At 43.1% G+C, this 21,908-nt stretch overlaps 1 protein-coding gene across 5 annotated transcripts in view; it reads right to left on the reverse strand.

Moving 5' to 3' along the window:
• Positions 1-21,908, reverse strand: part of ARID1B (AT-rich interaction domain 1B) — an 835,793-nt gene that overhangs the window by 101,556 nt on the left and 712,329 nt on the right. For all 5 annotated transcript variants that reach the window (XM_075203385.1, XM_075203384.1, XM_075203383.1 and 2 more), the window contains one exon: positions 13,094-13,303. In XM_075203385.1, coding sequence (XP_075059486.1) covers positions 13,094-13,303 — 210 coding nt within the window. The remainder of the gene's footprint in view (positions 1-13,093; positions 13,304-21,908) is intronic.

Below are 21,908 nucleotides of genomic sequence, written 5' to 3' on the forward strand. Positions count from 1 at the left end.
TGTAAAATATCTTATCAAAATGAGCAGACAGCTAAAACAACAACAACAAAAACTCAAAATGCTGTCACCTCGTAAGCCAGAAACTAACTGTCGTGATGTTGAACCTGGAGACTATGAAATGATCCGCAATTTCTTACATTCAGGTTGTTTAACAGACCATTGGAAAGGCCCGTACCACGTGCTGCTGACCAGTACTACATCACTGAAGGTTGCAGAGAGAGACACTTGGGTCCATTCCACACACTGCAGGAGAGTCAATAACCCGGAGAAAGTGCAAGATAAAACTGAGACCGACGACACAGATCTGTCACTCGTAAATCTGTTACGGGAGACCTAAGGCCCGCATTCAAGACATCTGAACCAGAGACGTTGCAACAGAACTATCTTTCCAGCTATGGCGTGGCAGTTTTTGTTTTTCTTTTGTTCCAGAATTTTCCTTGTTTTTACTTTTTCTAGGACATTCTATTTTTGTGAAGGAGGATGGAGGACAGAGGAAGGTTCTGGCAGTGATACGGATGAAATGGAGATCGAGGAAAAGTTATTAGAATACACAGAGCAGTCCATCATCAAGCTTGGTCCAGGGGTTATGAAAAGGTCTGCTAGCTCGGGAACTCGGAGACAGTGTGAGGGGCTATTGTCTGATGAGTATTGTATCTGCAAGTTCTGTGACTCCCTAGTTGAAGAGAGATGCATCCAGCGATGCCAGTCCACAGGTAATCTGAATGTGGGCAGGCATCCTCTGGAGGATTATCACTCCTTGGTGGGTAAGGTCCTAAACCAAACAGAGTGCTGGGTGTGCTCTCATGTTCTGCAGGGGCAGCATAACATAGGGCTAGTGCCATTCCCATTAAACATCTCCGAAGTACTCGAATTGAGGGGTGGGAGGCCCATAGAGGGGAGGTACAATAACACTAGGTCCCCTAGTCTGACGCTTCGACAATACTCTGTAGACAGATCTTTGCTGTGCCTAAATATCTCTCATGCAAAGCGTCTGGAGAATTGGGAAGCTGACCTATCAGATCAGACAATGGCTCGCCACGCTAATTTTGGAGGGAGACTAAGGCCACCAATAAGCAGGAATGTTGATGGAAGTCACAAATTAGGGCGTATAACCAAACATAAAGTATCCATTGGAAAAGTCTCTATAGATAATTGTAAGAATGTCATCCATGCTGACACGTGTCTTGAGCAAATGGAGACACTAGGCATGGGTAGTTTTATCAAAACTCTGTGTGATATAATTAATGGACATACCGTTCCTTATGTTCTCCCTGATGATGTGTATTTTGTTTGTAGGAGGAAAGCTTATTCCTGGGTGACTCCGAGTTCAAAGGGCTTGTGTTTCTCAGCTAAACTGGCTCCTGAAATCATGACTATTACTCATGAAGAAATGGTTGGTATTCACAAGACTACATCACCACCATACATACACACATAGTATGAACACCGTGACAAGAGAAATTTGATTCCTGGTGAGGAACCCATAGCTACAAAATTGATTAGTAAAACCGCGAGTTTTCAAGTTATGGTTTCTCTAGATCTCACCAGGACCGCTCGGGGAACGTTAAACTTTAAATATATCCAAGACCTAGCTAAATTAATAGACAATATCACCGAGATGTATGATGACACATTCAGGTATACTGGAAGGGAGCTACAAGCGTACAAGAAGGAGTTGGTGCAACATAGACTGGTACTTAATTATTTCATCTCTATTACTGGTGGGTACTGTGTGACACTGGCCACCCAGTTCGGTGTCAAATGTTGCGCGTACATCACCAATAATACGGATGACCCTAGGAGGTTATAGACCGGAAGATGGATGAAATTCTGCAACTGAAATGGGAATTTCGAAGGAACCATAATTCTTCGTTATATGAGGTCGGTGAAAAGGTGGCAGGTTGGTTCTCATGGTTGAACCCTGTGAAATGGTTCTCTGGTCTGGGGGAGTGGGTACAGGAAATGGTTGCTAGTATAGGTAAGCTCCTTCTCCTTATACTGGGTGTCATCTTAGCAATTGGTTTATGTGTCAAATGTGTTCCTACTGTGTTGAAGTGTGGAAAACAGTCTTCTAGGAGAAATACTGAGAACGAGACTGAGAGGGTGGTACAAAATACCGAGATCATGGTCTGTGAAGAAGTGTTGTATAACCCTGAACTTGAAACGGTGATTAGGTGATAGTTTATTACACTATCAAAGGGTGGGGCTGTCGAAGTCAGCAAATTGGATAAAGTCACTTCAATTAAAATCAAGCAAACTTGGTTGTCTTTGTCTGAAAAGATGCATATGGCACGCTACGACGTGAAAGGGCGTAGGTGGCCGAAACACGTGGCACAAACAGTATTTACACTTTTACATACATTCGCACAAACACACACATTTGTAAAATAGTACACATTAATGTTAGTTGCAGCACATAGTTATTTATGTCGAAATATAGTAGAGTTTGTGTAATATTATAAGTTATATGCATATCAGTAAAACATATGGTACACGTTGAAGGAATCATGTCATGTGTGGTATCATACTAATCCCCTTCACATTTGCGACTGACCAGTTCACTCTGCGAAGGGATCGCAGAGTGCATACGCAAGTTATTAATGTTAAGGAATTATGGACTATTATGATTAGAAATCTTGGCGGGAAGATTAGAACCCATCCCCTGGAGAGATGACCCCCTCCTTTGGATTCCTGAGCTTAAACTAGCCTATGATCTGCAACCCCCTGGACCCTCCTGAAACCTGGACCGATAGAAGCAAGCCACACCTTTGCATTGTTTTACTGTATTTCTGTTTGCATATAAGCAGCAGCTCCTCATCTAGTGTTCAGTCACCTTGACCACAGACTTCAGGACTGAATGACTGTTCACTGGATCCAGAGCGCCTGCGATAAGTAACGGCTGTACTTATTATCATTTCGCTTGAATTATTCTGCTACTTTTTGAGAATAAATATCTGTGCGTTGGAAACACAAATCGAGATTCGACAATCGTTATTGGATACCGACAAAACGCTCTTAACAGATTAAACCCTCTGACAAAGGGGGGAACATCGTCTTATGGCCAGTCTCAATGTATAAGGCTGAGGTATACCGCCAACTTGATGATACTTCATGCTATAAAAGACTTATCTTCAACGCTACTGCAAACTTTTTGGCATTATATATGAATTTAATAAAACAAGTGTTTCATAATGGAATAATATAAAAAAACGGATTATGAATTTCTTTTGGTAGAAAACCTGAGAATTCCAACTTTTTACGCTTTACCAAAAATTCATAAGAATGACAAAGTTCCACCAGGGAGACCTATAGTCTCAGGGGTTGGACGCTTAACTGAAAAAGCCAGTCAATTTATAGATCAACATCTACATGAATTTGTGACGGGTTTGCCCTCATACACAAGAGATACTTTAGATGTATTAGTTAAGATCATTGATTTATCAGTGAACCATGAAACAATGTTGGCATCCTTTGATGTGGAATCCCTGTATACCAATATATTACACCAAAATGGTATTAAGGTAGTTCAACACTTTTTAGACATGAAGACCCATAGTGAATTTATTACGTTCCTCATTGAAATTTTTGATTTTGTTTTGACTAAGAACTACTTTCTATTCGATGATAATTATTATTATGGCTTCGTTATATAGATGACATTCTGATTTTGTGGGATGGACAGGAAAATTTGTTTCATGAATTCACTGGAGTTCTGAATAGAAACAATCTTAATTTGAAAATTGACTTCAGAGATACATGAAAATACCATCAATTTTCTTGATTTAAAAATACAAATCAACAGAGAGCGTAGACTGTGTACCGATATTTATAGGAAATCTACAGCTACCAACAACTTATTACACTACACAAGTTCACATTTTCCTCCTGTTATTAGAGGCCTACCTAAGGGTTAACTTCTTAGGACCAAACGCAACTGCTCAGATGAAAAAACTTTCCAGATTAGATCTTAGGAATTACAGATGAGATTAAAACGACGTGGTTATAATAATAAAATAATACGAAAAGCAGTGCATTCTGTCCAAGAAAGAAATAGAGACTTGTTAATTTATCCATCTCCAGAGGTAAAAGTTCAGGATTCTGGAGTAAGAATGATTGATTCATTCTGCAATGAATGGAAAGAAATTTCAGAGATCTTTCAAAGACATTGGAATGTTCTGTTGCTAGATGATGATCTTAAACAGATATCGCGGATCATAACATAGTCTCCAGGTTCAACATCATGACAGTTCGTTTCTGGCATACCAGGTGACAGCATTTTTAGTTTTTGTTGTTGTTGCTTTAGCTGTCTACTCATTCTTATAAGATATTGTACAGTCACTTCATTATTGTGGACTCACGATCAAATGAGGTTGTCGTCCGAACAGTATCTCAAAGGGGGACAGATTAAGAGGAGGTCTAGGAGTGGTCCGAATGCTATGGAGGACCAATGGCAAAGCCTCAGGCCATGCCAACCCAGTTTCAGCCATTACCTTACCAAGTTTGTTCTTTATAGTACCATTTACTCTCTCCACCTTACCACTGGCTTGTGGTCGGTAAGGGGTGTGAAGTCTGCTACCGATTCCCATGAGTTTACACATATTTTGGAAGATATCACCAGTAAAGTGGGTACCCCTATCACCTTCAATGATTCTAGGGATACCGAACCTACATACAAAGTCTTGTACAATTTTCTTTGCAGTGAACACAGCAGTATTAGTGGCTGCCGGATATGCTTCTACCCAACCGGAAAACACATCAATACAAACTAACACATACTTTAGATTCCTGCACGGTGGTAATTGGATATAGTCAATTTGTATTACCTAAAAAAGGTCCGTCTGTAGGAGGGATGTGGGATGGCTCAGTTGGAATAGTTTTCCCGACATTTTTCCTCTAACAAGTAAGACATGACATTGCCTTTTTACCAGCCTGAGAGGAAAATCCAGGAGCACACCAGTATGCTCTCACCAGTTTGCACATACCTTCTTTACCCAGGTGAGTCAGGCCGTGTGCTGCTTCAGCCAGGCTTGGATAGTACGTTCGGGGAGCTACAGGCTTAACTTGTCCATCCATCCCTCCAGAGTCCTGAGGACTCTTGACCACATCCCTTCGCCTTCCAGACCGCCTTTTCCTGCAGGGAACACAAATCTTGCATTTCAATTAGTTTCTGCATGTCTAATGTCTGAAAAACCATCATAGTCTCGGTCGATACAGTCATAGGTTGCCCTGCTGCCCATTTAGCAGCTTAGTCTGCCCTGTTGTTGCCCAATAACACTGGGGGGTAAATGTATGAATCTCCGGATTCTTCATCTCCGACGTGTTCAGCCTCTTCAGCGCTTAAATTTAAAGCTGCGCTGCATTGTAAAGGGAATCTTCCCTTTACAATGCAGCGCCGCTTTAAATTTAAGCGCTGAAGAGGCTGAACATGCCGGAGATTCATACATTTACCCCTGGGTCTTTTTCAAAGGTATGGGCTTTGCACTTTATGACGGCTACTGTTCTGGGTAACTGTATTGCTGTCAGAAGTCCTTTTATGTGTTGTGAGTGTGCCACTGGCGTACCTGCTGCTGTCGTAAAGTTTCTAAGACGCTAAAGGGCCCCAAAATCGTGCACTACCCCGAAGGCATACCTAGAGTTAGTATATATATTGGCTGATTTACCCTCTGCCAACTCACACGCTCTCCTTAGTGCTACTAGTTCCGCCACCTGGGCTGAGTGAGGTGGACCAAGGGGTTCAGCTTCTACCCAATCCTGATCGTCTACAACAGCGTAACCAGTACATAGCTCTCCCGTCTCTGTCTGTCTATGACAACTACCGTCTGTATAAAACGTAAAATCTACATTTTCTAGGGGGGTGTCACGTATGTCGGGCCTTGCAGTAAAGGTCTGATTCAGGTGTTCCATACAGTCATGCGTGTCAGTATTCTTGCCTAACTCATCATCAACCAGGGTCTCCTCACCTCCCACCCTTTGTGTCTCTAGAGACACATATGGAAGGTATGTAGCTGGATTTAAAGTGCTACATCGTTTGATGGTGATGTTTGAGGGTGCCATCAGGGCTAGTTCCCACTTTGTGAATCTAGCTGAAGAAGCATGTCTGGTTTGGGCTGAATTTAACAGAGCTGATACAGCATGGGGTGTATAGACAGTTGAATTATGTCCTAATACTACGTCCTCGCTCTTACTTACCAGAAGAGCAGTTGCTGCTACACTTCTGAGACATGTTGGGAGTGATCTTGCCACAGTGTCCAATTGTGCACTGTAGTATGCTACCGGTCTTCTAGCGTCACCATGTTTCTGTGTGAGGACACCTGCTGCACAACCATCAGCTTCCGTACAGTATAGCTCAAAAGGCTTTTCATAATCAGGTATTCCCAATGCAGGTGCTCTAGTCAGACTATCTTTAAGATTAAAGAACGCTTGATCTGACTCTTCTGTGTGTACAACATGTTCTGGTTTTGACAAAGAGACTAGCTCCTGCAATGGTAATGCCAGAATAGAAAAACCTGGGATCCAGGATCTACAGTATCCACACATCCCCAGGAAAGTACGAATCTGCTTCTGGCTCTGCGGCAGAGTCATGTGTTGTATGGCCTCAATCCTGTCGGTTGTCAGGTGTCTTAGCCCCTTAGTGAGGCAGTGTCCTAAGTATTTGACCTTAGTCTGACATGGCTGTAATTTATCCTTTGCCACCTTGTGCCCTGTTTGTGAATGATGAAGCAACAACAATTTAGTATCATGTAAACATGACATAAAAGAATTAGAGCACAGCAACAAATCATCCACATATTGAATTAGAACAGACCCATTGTGGGGTTGAAAGGATTGCAAACAGTCATGTAAGGCTCGGGAGAAAATACTGGAGCTGTCAATGAACCCCTGGGGTAGTCTGGTCCATGTGTATTGCACTCCCCGGTAGGAGAATGCAAAAAGGTATTGGCAGTCAGGGTGAAGAGGGACTGAGAAGTAAGCAGAACATAGGTCAATGACAGTAAAGTGACTAGCAGACGGTGGTATCTGCATGAGGATGACAGCTGGTTTTGGCACTACGGGGAATTGGCTCTCAACGACTTTATTAATTCCCCTTAAGTCCTGGACTAATCTATAGCCCCTCCCCCCACTCTTCTTCACAGGGAAAATGGGACTATTTGCTGTACTGGCTGTACGAATTAAAATCCCTTGTTGTAACAGCCTTTCAATAACAGGATATACCCCTAGTTCCACCTCCGGTTTTAATGGATACTGTGGGATTTTTGGAGCTATCCTACCACTTTTTAGATTGACCATGACAGGGGCTACGTTTGCCATCAGTCCAGTGTCCTGTCCATCTTTGGTCCATAGTGAACCTGGTATTTCCAGCAACATCCCCTTTACTTGAGATGGACTGTGTTCTATAACAGTAGAGTGTAACATTAACCTTCGAGGGGTGTCCAATATGTCCTGTACCTCATGAGCGACCTTATCGGGTATATCTAGGAACACACCATCTGAAGTACAGTATATGACACATCCCATTTTACATAACAAGTCTCTCCCTAGCAAGTTAGTAGGAGCCGCCGCAGCCAAGAGAAACGAATGCTTGGTATGCAGGGGCCCGATAGTAACTTCAGCAGGTTTAGTTAGAGGATAATGTAACACTCTTCCCGTTACCCCCATAGCTGGAATAGTTTTACTGGTCACCTGTAGATTAAAAGGAGAGGTTATCACAGATCTGGCCGCCCCTGTATCTACAAGAAAAGTTTGTTTTCTACCAGCTATGTCAACTATTATTGTTGGTTCTTCTCTCTGACTCTCAGTTAACCTCCCTGGCTGTAGACTACAGGTATGACCTGACCCCTAGCGCTGATTATTGCTTTCCCGCGCAGCATTTGCTGCTATAACGTGTGCGGGCAGGTGTGAGTCTTCTAGTCTATGTGAATCCCTCCTTGGAGGATATCTATGTGATCCTTCATTAGGATTATACCTTCCCTTTGTACAATCTTTTCTCATATGCCCTTCTTCTTTGCAATTATAACATCTCAACATTCTGCGTTTCCGGTTATGTGGGTTATATGCTGGTGGTCGTGTATGCATTCCCTCTAATGCTTGTATACTCACCGTCATCAACTTGTCACTCTTTTCTTCCCTTTTCCTAAAAATATTTTTGTCGTGTTCCACAGCAATCTCTCTAAGAGAATCTACTGTGCTGCCCCTCCAACCAGGGGTTGAGGTTTGTACTCTCATCTTTAAATTTTCTCTGAGGCCATCCATTAACACTCCTACAGCTACCTCTCTGTGATGTGGGTCTTCACCTATGTTGGATATCCCAGTGAACCGTGTTATTGATGCAAGAGCTCTGCCAAAATAGTCCACTGCAGTTTCACTATCTTTTTGTTTTATGGTGAAAATCTTACTCCAATTTACTACTACTGGAAAATAGATGGCTAAGTGTTTGACAATTTGTTCTATATTTTCTTGGTTAATCTCATCAGTCAAGGTGTCATCTTCGTCCAACAAACAATCTCTAATAAATTTTTGTATGTCAGTATGGGGAGGAAGACACGCCCTCAACACTACCCGCCAATCCTTATTGGTTGGTTCGTGTGCATTTCCTAAGTCTTTAACAAATTTCTGACATTTTGCCAACTCTTTTCTAGGATCTGGGAATTCAGTCATAATGGAACGTAACTCTGATCTAGTCCAAGGACAATGCATTGTAACATTTCTTAAAGGAACTACACCATCCTTATCCGGTTTCCCATTGGGAACTGATATTGTGCGGACAGGGTACGCACCCACTGGTTCCCTGGTTTCAGAAGTCACTACCGGATCTGCTGTTTCAAGATTTAGAACGCTATCACTCCTAGTGATCACAGTACACTCACCTATCTCAACCATTGCTCCTTTCCCATACTTACGCTGAACCTCTAGCATATTAACAGCATGAGCAATGGCTGAAATCACAGTGGGTTCATCTTCATCTTCTGATACATTTGTTTTGAACTGACTTAAAACAGGATATAACTTAGCAATTTTCCTTTTCTCAGTTTTAATAACGGCTGTACTTAACCCTCCCGCCACATAAGGTGGCGGGGGCGCGCTTGCGCTGAGTTTGCCACGCTTCTCAACGGCTACTTCCGCCCTACGCATGCTTTTCGCCACGCCTACTTCCACGGTGCATTCGCTGCTCTGCCACGTGTTACCTTCCATTTGCCACAATTTTAAACAATCATTATGTCTATTTCTCACTTTCGTTGACTTAATCAACCATACTTTATCTTTTACAGTATTTAGTACCTCTGCATTAAAACTCACTATTGTTGGGAAAGGCCTATCACAATCTTTGGTCATCTTGACCCACGTGTCGCAATACGCAGTTGCGTATGCACCATATTTCTTACACATGAGAAATCTCGCTGAACCAATAGGACCTTCCTTAGGCAGTACCTTGGCCTTCTCTAGCATTTGCTTAGCACCCATATTGAACAATAGGGTCCCAGAAATATCACAATATCCTGCCACAAAATAGGGTTCCAGAAATAACACAATATTCAGCCACTAATTTTCAACACTACCGCTAGAGATATTTTACCGCCTGTGGACGTATTTGCTACAAGCCGCGTCCACTCGCTTCCTCTCGTATTAAACAAGGACCCCTAATACAGAAATATCAATGCGGACTAAAGGGTTATCAGCTTCCTGATCACCCCTGACTCTCTAACAAAATCTGTTGAGTTTATTACGCTTGGCAGCATCCGGTAAAGTCAATTACCAGCCTTACCAACGTAATTCCTCCCCGTTACTCCCAAGTCACACTCACGGCTTTCCTTGCCGTGCGGTGCAATCGCAACGCTTAAAGCTAATCTGTAAGCGATACGATTACCCTTGGGTGCACGTCGCGAAAACTTATTCAGTTTCCGCCCCAGGTTTACCTGCCTTGTATACCGTACACCAGTTGGGCACCTGCCTCGTCAAACAGCAACTGACACTCTATTTTACAATAGATAAAACCTTAGTGTATTTAAAGTCAACAAATCACACGACATGCACCTTTTCTGCGCAGAAAATAAAAGAATTCCCAACAATAGTAATAATGTCCCAGAGGTTTTCACAAGTGATTTAAACTATGCATGTATAACTATCAAAACGATTGTTTAACCACGTGGCAAATCTACCGGAAGTTCGCGTACGCACAGCCGGAAATACACATACGCTATACAATGCAATACAGTTAAAACGCACAATGACAGTAAAAAGAAACAGTTTTCTCTTTTGTCCCTAAGTTCTAGTTAGCATGCCCTAGACAATGCAAAACGGACATTCGGTTTCACAACACAGAGTAAAATTCAGATTTTGAACACATTGCGTTTTTACCCGTTTATGACGCGTCTCCACCCTTTGTTGCGGAACCGAAATCTGTTGGTCTTGCGTGTCATCGGCAACGAAACCTCCAAAGCTGATGAGCCCCCAAATTGTTAAGTGTGTATTGTCGCTAACCAATAACGATTGTCTAACCTCGATTTGTGTTTCCAAAGCACAAAGATTTATTCTCAAAAAGTAGCAGAATAATTCAAGCGAAATAATAATAAGTACAGCCGTTACTTATCGCAGGCTCTCTGGATCCAGTGTGCAGTCATTCAATCCTGAAGTCTGGGGACAAGATGTCTGAACACTAGATGTGAAGCTGCTGCTTATATGCACACAGAAATACAGTAATACAATGAAGATGGTATAGCTTGCTTCTATTGGTCCAGGTTTAAGGAAGGTCCAAGGGGTTGTCAATCATTGGCTAGTTCATCCTAAGGAATCCAAAGGAGGGGGTCATCTCTCCAGGGGGTATGCTTTGCTCTGCCCGCCAAGATTCCTTAGTCTTAAGTAGTTCATAATTCCCTATCATTCATAACTTGTGTATGCACTCTGCGATTCCTTCGCAGAGTGAACCAAACAGTAGCAAATGTTAAGAGGTTTATTATGATACCACACATGATATGATTCCTTCAACCTGTTCAATATATTTCACTAATGTGCATATAACTTATATTATAACACATAAATACTAATATATTTCGACATAACTGACTATGTGTTGCAACTACCATTAATGTGTACTATTTTACAAGTATGCGTGTTTGTGCGAATGTATGGTAAAAGACCAAATACTGTTGCTGCCACGTGTAGTAGCTGCGTACGCCCTTCCACGCCGTAGCGTGCCCTTGTACGCCGTAGCGTACCGTACGCATCTTTTCAGACAAAGACAACCAAGTTTGCTCGATTTTAATTGAAATGACTTTATCCAATTTGCTGACTTCGACAAACTCCTTAAACGAGAAGCTAGACAAATCTTTATGATGAATAGTCTGATTCCAAATGGCCTGAATGACTTTAATAATCTTATGGTCTACCTATAAATTAGAATCATATTATCCTGAGTTTTGAATACTTATTCTTCACAATATGAGATTATAGCCACATTTTTTTTGCATTGTCACACTGTTTATTGTATACCTTGGCAGTACAGAAGTATTGTACTAGGTACTTAATTTATTTTTACCACTCTTAAATGATGTAGGGTACACATAACCTGTATCATTCACTTTCAATAGTATTTAATAAAAAAGGTATGGTTAATAATTTAGTACCATAATAAGTTCTATGTTACACATTAATAGCCTTTTTATTTTTTGTCTATATGGGTATTATTATATTGCACATATGTTGAATTGTTATTGTTTAGTTTCACAAGTCACATTTATTTTCACTTTTAATTATTTATATAATTAATCTTATATTTTGATTGATTATTGTAATAATTTCACTTTCAAAAATACTTACCTTACCATATGGGGATCAATTTAATGTCCAGATCAAGGAAGGATTATGTATAGATTAATAATAAGATTAATAGGCTTTAATGTAATGCTTCGCATATCCCTTTGTTTACATGCTGCAGTCTGGAGGTTTGATCTACCAATGATCAACTCCAGGGTGCGAGTTAACGTTAATTTCACTAACAGGATAGGTTATACACATCATCAATCATAGGAATTACATGACACGGGGCTCCACCTATCGGAGTGGTACACATCAGACGGGTAGGCGTGTTTTACTGCATAAATACCTTCATTCTTCCTCATTTCTGGTTGCTGTGAAAAAGTGAGTAGCGAAAAACCGCGTTTGGTGTTTGCCTTACTACTGCATATCTTCACCCCTTTTTATTTTGGCTAACTTAATAATGACTATAGATAGCGCTTAACCCTTATTGGGCTTCACATATTAGCATGTGTGTGTGAGATTGTGTAAACGGAATGATTGAGATCTTGCAGCAGTTACAAGTACTATATTAGGTGTCCTACAATAGGTATACTAAGTAACCATATAGGATTACCTGGATAAGGCACTACTAGAATAATGAATAAGCAGAGTAAACGCTAGAGAGAGACCTTATTGAGTTAATATGTAGGATTACCCTCCACAAACGTTACAATATAATGAACTGCAGTCAATTTGGTTGATACAAATAATATAACGGTCATATCACTAACTGAGTAGAATCAAATCTTATTAAGTTAGTATTACAATGGAGTGACTCATACTATAATACATTAGAATTTATGACTAATTGATACAACAATTGAAGTATACAAAGTAGCGGGGCATAGCAAATAACTTTTGCTATTTTAATTCACTTTAGTTGTCACCTTATTGTTTTAATATTTCACTATTGCATTAGGAGGGATTAATTCTAAATTTTAAGTTTAACTAATAAAGAATTAGATATTTTATTAACAAGAAGATCGCTGAGTGCCTCCAATAGCATATTTCTCTTTTTCTTCTTCCTCTTTGTTCTGACATTTTGAGCTTTGTTATAAGACCAAGTCCTGGACATGTTAAGAACCTAGTAATGCCCCCGACATATGATTTACCACGTGTTCAAAGCCTTAGTCTTCCTATTGCTAAAAAATTCTAAAAGCTTGAGCCACAAATCTATAAAACAATAGAAAAGGCAAAAATCTTGTGAAAAATAAAAGTGCACTTGTCTACATACAGGGAATGACCTCATTACCAAAGTTGTTTGAAATGTTGTTGAATGCTCACATATTCATTTTCATCATACCTGGGCTAAGCCTCCAATCTCTTTGACACAGAAGTAAAGCCTGACCAAGTCAAGGGGCTTTCTTCCTACAGCAGGAAGCGTTGCAACTGGTGTTCCTCTCTCTTCCATAAAGGTCAAGTACCGGTCCACCCACATTTTACGTTCAGGTTCACTTCCCAACTCATACAGCTTTGTGATCTTCTCTCCGGTGGAAGTTGAAGAGATGGCTTTCTGCATTATATGGAAAGAGGGTAAGAGCATTAAAAATGACCAAATATCATTAGAAACACCAGTGTACGTACACACCTCACCTGCAGGTGTTTAGAAGTAAAGGTTACTAGTTATGGCACAATCAATAATACAATACTAAAGCACTCCTTCCATATGTACTGAAAATTATTATAGACACGTATACAATCTATATATATATATATACACATATATAGATATATATATATATATATATATATATATATATATATATATATAAAATAGTGAAAAAGACAACGGCGCTCAGTGTGAATTAAAACACGTGAAACAAACGTGCTCATAAATACATAAAATCACATACAGTAGGCTGCTTCGCGTTTGTACATCAGATTGCAGATGTAAACCTATAGCAAAAAACAGAAAAAGGAAGCGCCAAACATAGTGTATTATCACCAATTGGTTAAATGTGGAAGTGATTATTCCAAATTAGCCCCGTACCAGATAGCAGATGATAGATTGCACATCTCTGTGATATTCCACTGGGATTCAAAGCTGACCTCCAAGTTTGATTCACATACTAGGGCTCAAAAGGAAATAGCAACACAATAGTGTAGTACATTCATGACAAGTGCATAATTTCATAAAAGATAATAAAATTTAATAAACATGGCACATTCCAAAAAGACAAATATATTGCCCGTACATTGGATAAAATATAAGCAGGCTTATCTGTGTTATATAGTTCCGAATAGAACCAAGCATGGACCGGGAACTCCTTCTCCTGCTGTCAGCTGGAACACACAGAAAAAGACACTGCCTCCTTGACGCGTTTCGTCCACAATAGACTTTATCAACCCTTTTGATAAAGTCTATTGTGGACGAAACGCGTCAAGGAGGCAGTGTCTTTTTCTGTGTGTTCCAGCTGACAGCAGGAGAAGGAGTTCCCGGTCCATGCTTGGTTCTATTCGGAACTATATAACACAGATAAGCCTGCTTATATTTTATCCAATGTACGGGCAATATATTTGTCTTTTTGGAATGTGCCATGTTTATTAAATTTTATTATCTTTTATGAAATTATGCACTTGTCATGAATGTACTACACTATTGTGTTGCTATTTCCTTTTGAGCCCTAGTATGTGAATCAAACTTGGAGGTCAGCTTTGAATCCCAGTGGAATATCACAGAGATGTGCAATCTATCATCTGCTATCTGGTACGGGTGTCACTCACCGGACTGTGAGTGCTTCTTCCCGGACATTTAGGAACCGTGGCCGTCCTCCATCCTGAGGGACTGCGCATGCGCAGCCCTTTCCATACCTCCAGTGTATGTTCCTTTAACTAAATTGGCAGATCAGGCAACCTCCCTATATTAAGCACCTGTGGTCAACACCACGTTGCCTGATCTTGGAGTCTCATTCCCCATGAGTCTCTGAAGGTGTTCCTGTGTTTCCCCGTTTATTCAGCCCAGCTGATTCCTGTGGTTTCCAAACCACTTCTACCTCTGTGGTTTCCAAACCACTTCTACTACTGTGGTTCCCATACCACTTCTACCATCTACTGTATCATCGTGACTGTGAGCTGATTCCTATCCGCTGCCTCCGTGCACTACAGTCTTCTAATCACTTCAACTCTACCATGTATCATTGGGACTGTTAGCTGATGCCTATCCGCTGCCTCCGTGCACTACAGTCTTCTAATCACTTCAACTCTACCATGCATCATTGGGACTGTTAGCTGATGCCTATCCGCTGCCTCCGTGCACTACAGTCTTTCATTCACATCCACTCACCTGTTCATGATTGTGACTGCCAGCTGATTCCTATCCGCTGCCTCCATGCACTACAGGCTTCAACCTGCAACTCGTCTGTGTTTCATCATCGTGACTGTTTGGCTGATTCCTATCCGCTGCCTCCGTGCACTACAGTCTTCAACCTGCAACTCGTCTGTGTTTCATCGTGACTGTTTAGCTGATTCCTATCCGCTGCCTCTGTGCGCTTCAGTCTTCAGCCCTTGTCAACTCTCCCGTGTTTCCTTGAGTCTGCTGCCGCTATTGCTACCCGCTACTCTCCGTGACCAACTGTTCCAGTTCATCTCTGCTCCGGTGTCCCATCGTTACTGCACCTGCTGGTTGCTATTGGCTACCTCCGTGTTCCCGCAGAGACCCGCTGCTGTTACTTCTCAGCGCTACTCATCCATCTACTGCTGATCCGCTCTCCACGCCTTCCTGTGTTCCCTGCTGGTCTACCTACCTGTGCGCTGCACCTGCTAGACCACCGCTTCACCCATCCAGGGACTTTGGATCCTGCCGGCCTCCTGCCCTTCAGGTATCTCTGCACTCCTGTCTGACTGCCTTCTCCTGAACCACGGTATGCATACTTCCCATTGACTGTGCTGTGTATTGCATACCTTGCTGGACTGTGTTGGTTCTCCTCTGGAGTGTACTATCCGCTGAGTCTATTGCCATCATTGACTGTGTTGGTTCTCCTCTGGAGTGTACTATCTGCTGACTCTATTGCCATCATTGACTGTGTTATCTCATGCTGGATTTCTTCAAGAGACTTTCTATATTGGCAGTGTTGTTCAGTCATTTATACAGTTATATTGTGCATATTACTGTGGATCAAAGTCAAGGTGCCCGTGTATATATTGTGTTGCAGTCTCTCCCCGTGCACCTCCTCACATATATATTCAGTGGTACAACTTGCTAGTAGCAGACCACTGACTCCTGTTTACAGTTTCACCCGTTCCAGTATCCTCTCACATAGCAGTGGTACAACTTGCTAACGCAGACCACTGACTCCCCGGATACCTCCACTTGGATTCCATTCCTTCACTCAGACAGCGGTACAACTTGCTATCCGCAGACCGCTGACTCTCATCACCTCCTCGTTTCTGTTGGACATTCCTCCTCACTATAGCAGTGGTACAACTTGCTACCGCAGACCACTGACTACCTTCACGTGTCCTTTGTCCATACAGTTCCTCGTGTATTACTACTTCCATATTGCCGGTGCTGCTAGTCATAGACTTTCCTGAGCATCTCATCATCTGCTATTTCCTGTTCCGTGATCACCCTGCTACCAGAGTACCATATTACCACCTATACTGCTCTGGTAAGCCTATCACCTGGTGATCCCTGGGTAAAGACTCCTAGTGCCCGTGACAGTAAGATCAGGCCATGACAGACCCAGATACGGAACCTACCGCTAAAGAGATGCTGCAGCATCTGGTCAGCCGTGTGGAGCAACAGGATGCTCGCCAACAGCTGTTACTTCAATGTTACCAATCTTTAACCTCCCAAGGAACATCTGGACAGACCGTTACAGCTAATGTTGAAGCTCCTGTGCTTTCCTCCGTTTCCCCAGTGCCACCCCAGGTGTCTACAGTTCCTACGCTACACCTGCCTACTCCGTCAAAATATGACGGGGACCCCAAAACTTGTAGAGGTTTCCTTAACCAATGTTCAGTCCATTTTGAACTTCAACCTCAAAATTTTTCTACCCATCGTTCCAGAGTGGCCTATCTTATCTCATTGTTTTCTGGACAAGCCCTGGCTTGGGCCTCCCCTCTGTGGGAGAGAAACGATCCAATTCTACAAGATAGTGCCAAATTCATTTCCACGTTCCGAAGTGTGTTCGATGAACCAGGTCGTGTGACCTCCGCTGCTTCCAGCATTCTTCGTTTGCGACAAGGCTCCCATACAGTAGGACAGTATGTCATTCAATTTAGGATCTTAGCCTCTGAACTTCAGTGGAACTCTGAAGCATTAGTTGCCGCCTTCTGGCAGGGGCTCTCCGATAAAATTAAGGATGCACTGACTACCCAAGAACTTCCTTCGTCACTAGAAGATTTGATCTCTCTTTGCCATCGTGTAGATATGAGATTTCGTGAAAGAGAGTCTGAGAAAACAACGGCTGTCAAAGCACCTCTTCGTTCTAACCCTCAATTTCGTCCAGCTCCATCTTCTGCGATTCCCATGGAGATAGGACGTTCCAAATTATCTTCAGAGGAGAGGAATCGAAGAGTAAAGAATAGACTCTGTATCTATTGTGCTGATTCCACGCATATGCTCAGCTCTTGCCCTAAGAGATCGGGAAATGCCAGGCCCTAACTAGTTCTGGAGAGGTGAAGTTAGGGTCCCTGGAGTCCTCTCCATTGTCTATGAAATCTAAAGTCTGCGCTTTCGATGTTACGATTTCCTTTGCTACCAAATCCTTTGAGTCACAGGCATTGATTGATTCCGGAGCAGCAGGAAATTTCATTTCTAAATCACTAGTGAATCAATGGTCCCTACCAGTGATCACTTTAAAAACACCCATTACTGTGACGGCTATAGATGGATCACGCCTCATCAATGGTCTCATCACCCAGAGTACGTCTCCAGTAACCCTTCAGATTGGTGTACTACACCATGAAGAAATTTCGTTTTTAATTCTTCCAGTTACGACAAGTCCGATTGTCTTAGGCCTTCCATGGCTTCAGTGTCACTCTCCCCAGATTGACTGGCGCACCCCTCAAGTTACGTCTTGGGGGTCTGAATGTCACCATCGTTGCCTCTCTCAAGTTATTCCTCTTAAAGTACAGCAATCTTCCATCTCATCTTCCTCCCCGGGACTCCCTCCTCAGTATGCTTCATATGCCGATGTCTTTGATAAAGCTCAGTCTGAACGTCTTCCTCCTCATCGTTCTTGGGATTGTCCGATCGACCTTCTACCTGGCAAGACTCCTCCCAGGGGCCGGGTCTATCCTCTCTCGTTACCTGAAACTCAAGCCACATCTGAGTACATACAGGAGAATCTCCAGCGTGGGTTCATTCGACCTTCCACCTCTCCCGCTGGAGCTGGGTTCTTCTTCGTCAAAAAGAAGGATGGATCATTACGCCCTTGTATAGATTTTCGTGGACTCAACGCCATTACTATCAAGAATCGGTATCCCATTCCGCTGATCACTGAGCTATTTGATCGCATCAAGGGAGCTCGGATATTTACTAAGTTGGATCTTCGTGGTGCCTACAATTTAATTAGAATCCGTTCCGGTGACGAATGGAAGACCGCGTTTAACACCAGAGATGGGCATTACGAATATTTAGTAATGCCCTTCGGGCTGTGTAATGCCCCCGCGGTTTTCCAGGGTTTCATCAATGAGATCTTTCGGGACTTATTATATGTATGTGTCGTTGTCTACCTGGACGACATATTGATCTTCTCACAGGACCTGCCTTCTCATCACCAACATGTGGCAGAGGTCCTCTCCAGACTACGGAAAAACTCGTTGTTCTGTAAATTGGAGAAATGTTCATTCGAGTTACCCCAGATTCCATTCTTGGGGTATATAGTTTCCGGAGTTGGCCTGAAGATGGATCCAGACAAAGTAAATGCTGTACTACATTGGCCTCAGCCAACTACTCTTCGTGCCATCCAGCGTTTTTTAGGTTTTGCCAATTACTATAGACGCTTCATTCAAGACTTTTCATCCATTGCATCTCCCATTGTGGCCCTAACTCGGAAAGGGGCTAATACTAAGCAATGGTCATCTGAGGCTCTCCAAGCCTTTCAAATCCTCAAAGAGTCCTTCTCGTCTGCTCCCATTCTGCGACAGCCTGATGTGACACTCCCCTTCTTCCTAGAAGTAGATGCCTCTAATGTGGGCTTAGGAGCTATTCTCTCCCAACGCTCGGAGCAACAAAAATTACACCCTTGTGCCTTCTACTCTCGGGGTCTTCTGCCCGCAGAGAAAAATTATACTATCGGGGACAAGGAGTTGCTGGCCATCAAAGCTGCATTAGAGGAATGGAGATACTTGTTGGAAGGAGCTCGCCATCCGGTGACGATCTTCACGGATCATAAGAACTTGTCATATTTGCAATCTGCTCAATGCTTGAACCCTCGTCAAGCAAGATGGTCTCTTTTCTTTTCCCGTTTTGAATTAATTATAACCTTCAAACCAGCCGCTAAGAACAAGAAAGCTGACGCTCTATCTCGAGCTTTTGTGACGTCCTCTGATGTAGAAGAGGTTCCCAACCATACTATTCTAGACCCCAAATGTATTTCTCTGGCTGCTTCATCCACCAAAATGCTACCATTTGGGAAGACCCTTGTGCCTCCTACTCTGAGGAGGAAAATCCTTTCGTGGTTCCATGCCTCTCGTTTTTCTGGACACGCCGGTGAACACAAGACCTTTGAGATTCTCTCTCGTAGTTACTGGTGGCCTTCAATGAGGAGAGACGTCAAAGAGTTTGTTGCTTCCTGTGATTTATGTTCTCAGTTCAAATCCTCCCGCAGAACTCCAGCAGGGTTGCTGCGACCACTACCCATTCCGTCCAAGCCTTGGACCCATATTAGTATGGATTTCGTTACTGATTTGCCACCAAGTAAGAATCACAATACTATTTGGGTAGTGGTAGACAGATTTTCGAAGATGGCCCATTTCGTCCCTCTGTCCGGTTTACCTTCCTCGTCTACTCTGGCTGAACATTTCATTAAAGAAATCTTCCGCATCCATGGATGTCCGTCTGAGATTGTGTCGGATAGAGGAGTACAATTCGTTTCCAGATTCTGGCGGGCCCTTTGTAAAACCTTGGGCATACGATTAGCACTCTCATCTTCTTACCATCCGCAATCTAACGGACAAACGGAACGAGTCAATCAAGATCTTGAGACCTTTATTAGGATGTTCTCTTCAGCCAACCAAGACAACTGGGTAGAATTGCTCCCTTGGGCTGAATTCGCCCATAACAACATGTACCATGAGTCATCATCCAAAACTCCATTCTTTGTGGTCTACGGTCACCATCCGTCTTTTCCGGAATTTCCTGCCCTCCCGCCCACCCAAGTTCCTGCTGTGGAGACTGCTTGTCAGACCTTCAAAAATATCTGGTCTCAGGTCAAAACCTGTTTAAAGAAGACATCTAACAAATATAAGTCTTTCGCAGATAAGAAGAGGCGGGCTATTCCACCACTAAAAATTGGAGATCGTGTCTGGTTATCTACCAAAAATATTCGTTTGAAGGTTCCATCTATGAAATTCGCCCCTCGTTTTATTGGTCCATATAGGATCATTCAAGTTATCAATCCAGTATGTGTTAAACTTCTTCTTCCTAAGAATCTTCGGATTTCCAATGCCTTCCATGTGTCCTTGCTCAAACCTCTCATCATCAACCGTTTCTCGACTCCTCCCTCAGCACCGCAGCCAGTTCAAGTTCATCAGGAGGAGGATTTCGAGATTACTGAGGTATTGGATGCAAAAATTTCGCGAGGAGTCCTCCGTTTCCTCGTTCATTGGAAGGGCTTTGGTCCTGAAGAGCGTTCATGGATCAAAGCTGAAGATCTTAATGCTCCTGCCCTTCTGAAGAAGTTTTATTCCAAAAATCCGGACAAGCCCGGTTCCAGGCGTTCTGTGCCCACCTTTAAAAGGGGGGGTACTGTCACTCACCGGACTGTGAGTGCTTCTTCCCGGACATTTAGGAACCGTGGCCGTCCTCCATCCTGAGGGACTGCGCATGCGCAGCCCTTTCCATACCTCCAGTGTATGTTCCTTTAACTAAATTGGCAGATCAGGCAACCTCCCTATATTAAGCACCTGTGGTCAACACCACGTTGCCTGATCTTGGAGTCTCATTCCCCATGAGTCTCTGAAGGTGTTCCTGTGTTTCCCCGTTTATTCAGCCCAGCTGATTCCTGTGGTTTCCAAACCACTTCTACCTCTGTGGTTTCCAAACCACTTCTACTACTGTGGTTCCCATACCACTTCTACCATCTACTGTATCATCGTGACTGTGAGCTGATTCCTATCCGCTGCCTCCGTGCACTACAGTCTTCTAATCACTTCAACTCTACCATGTATCATTGGGACTGTTAGCTGATGCCTATCCGCTGCCTCCGTGCACTACAGTCTTCTAATCACTTCAACTCTACCATGCATCATTGGGACTGTTAGCTGATGCCTATCCGCTGCCTCCGTGCACTACAGTCTTTCATTCACATCCACTCACCTGTTCATGATTGTGACTGCCAGCTGATTCCTATCCGCTGCCTCCATGCACTACAGGCTTCAACCTGCAACTCGTCTGTGTTTCATCATCGTGACTGTTTGGCTGATTCCTATCCGCTGCCTCCGTGCACTACAGTCTTCAACCTGCAACTCGTCTGTGTTTCATCGTGACTGTTTAGCTGATTCCTATCCGCTGCCTCTGTGCGCTTCAGTCTTCAGCCCTTGTCAACTCTCCCGTGTTTCCTTGAGTCTGCTGCCGCTATTGCTACCCGCTACTCTCCGTGACCAACTGTTCCAGTTCATCTCTGCTCCGGTGTCCCATCGTTACTGCACCTGCTGGTTGCTATTGGCTACCTCCGTGTTCCCGCAGAGACCCGCTGCTGTTACTTCTCAGCGCTACTCATCCATCTACTGCTGATCCGCTCTCCACGCCTTCCTGTGTTCCCTGCTGGTCTACCTACCTGTGCGCTGCACCTGCTAGACCACCGCTTCACCCATCCAGGGACTTTGGATCCTGCCGGCCTCCTGCCCTTCAGGTATCTCTGCACTCCTGTCTGACTGCCTTCTCCTGAACCACGGTATGCATACTTCCCATTGACTGTGCTGTGTATTGCATACCTTGCTGGACTGTGTTG

The sequence above is a fragment of the Mixophyes fleayi genome, chromosome 3 (assembly GCF_038048845.1).
Source record: "Mixophyes fleayi isolate aMixFle1 chromosome 3, aMixFle1.hap1, whole genome shotgun sequence".
Taxonomy (NCBI): Eukaryota; Metazoa; Chordata; class Amphibia; order Anura; family Limnodynastidae; genus Mixophyes; species Mixophyes fleayi.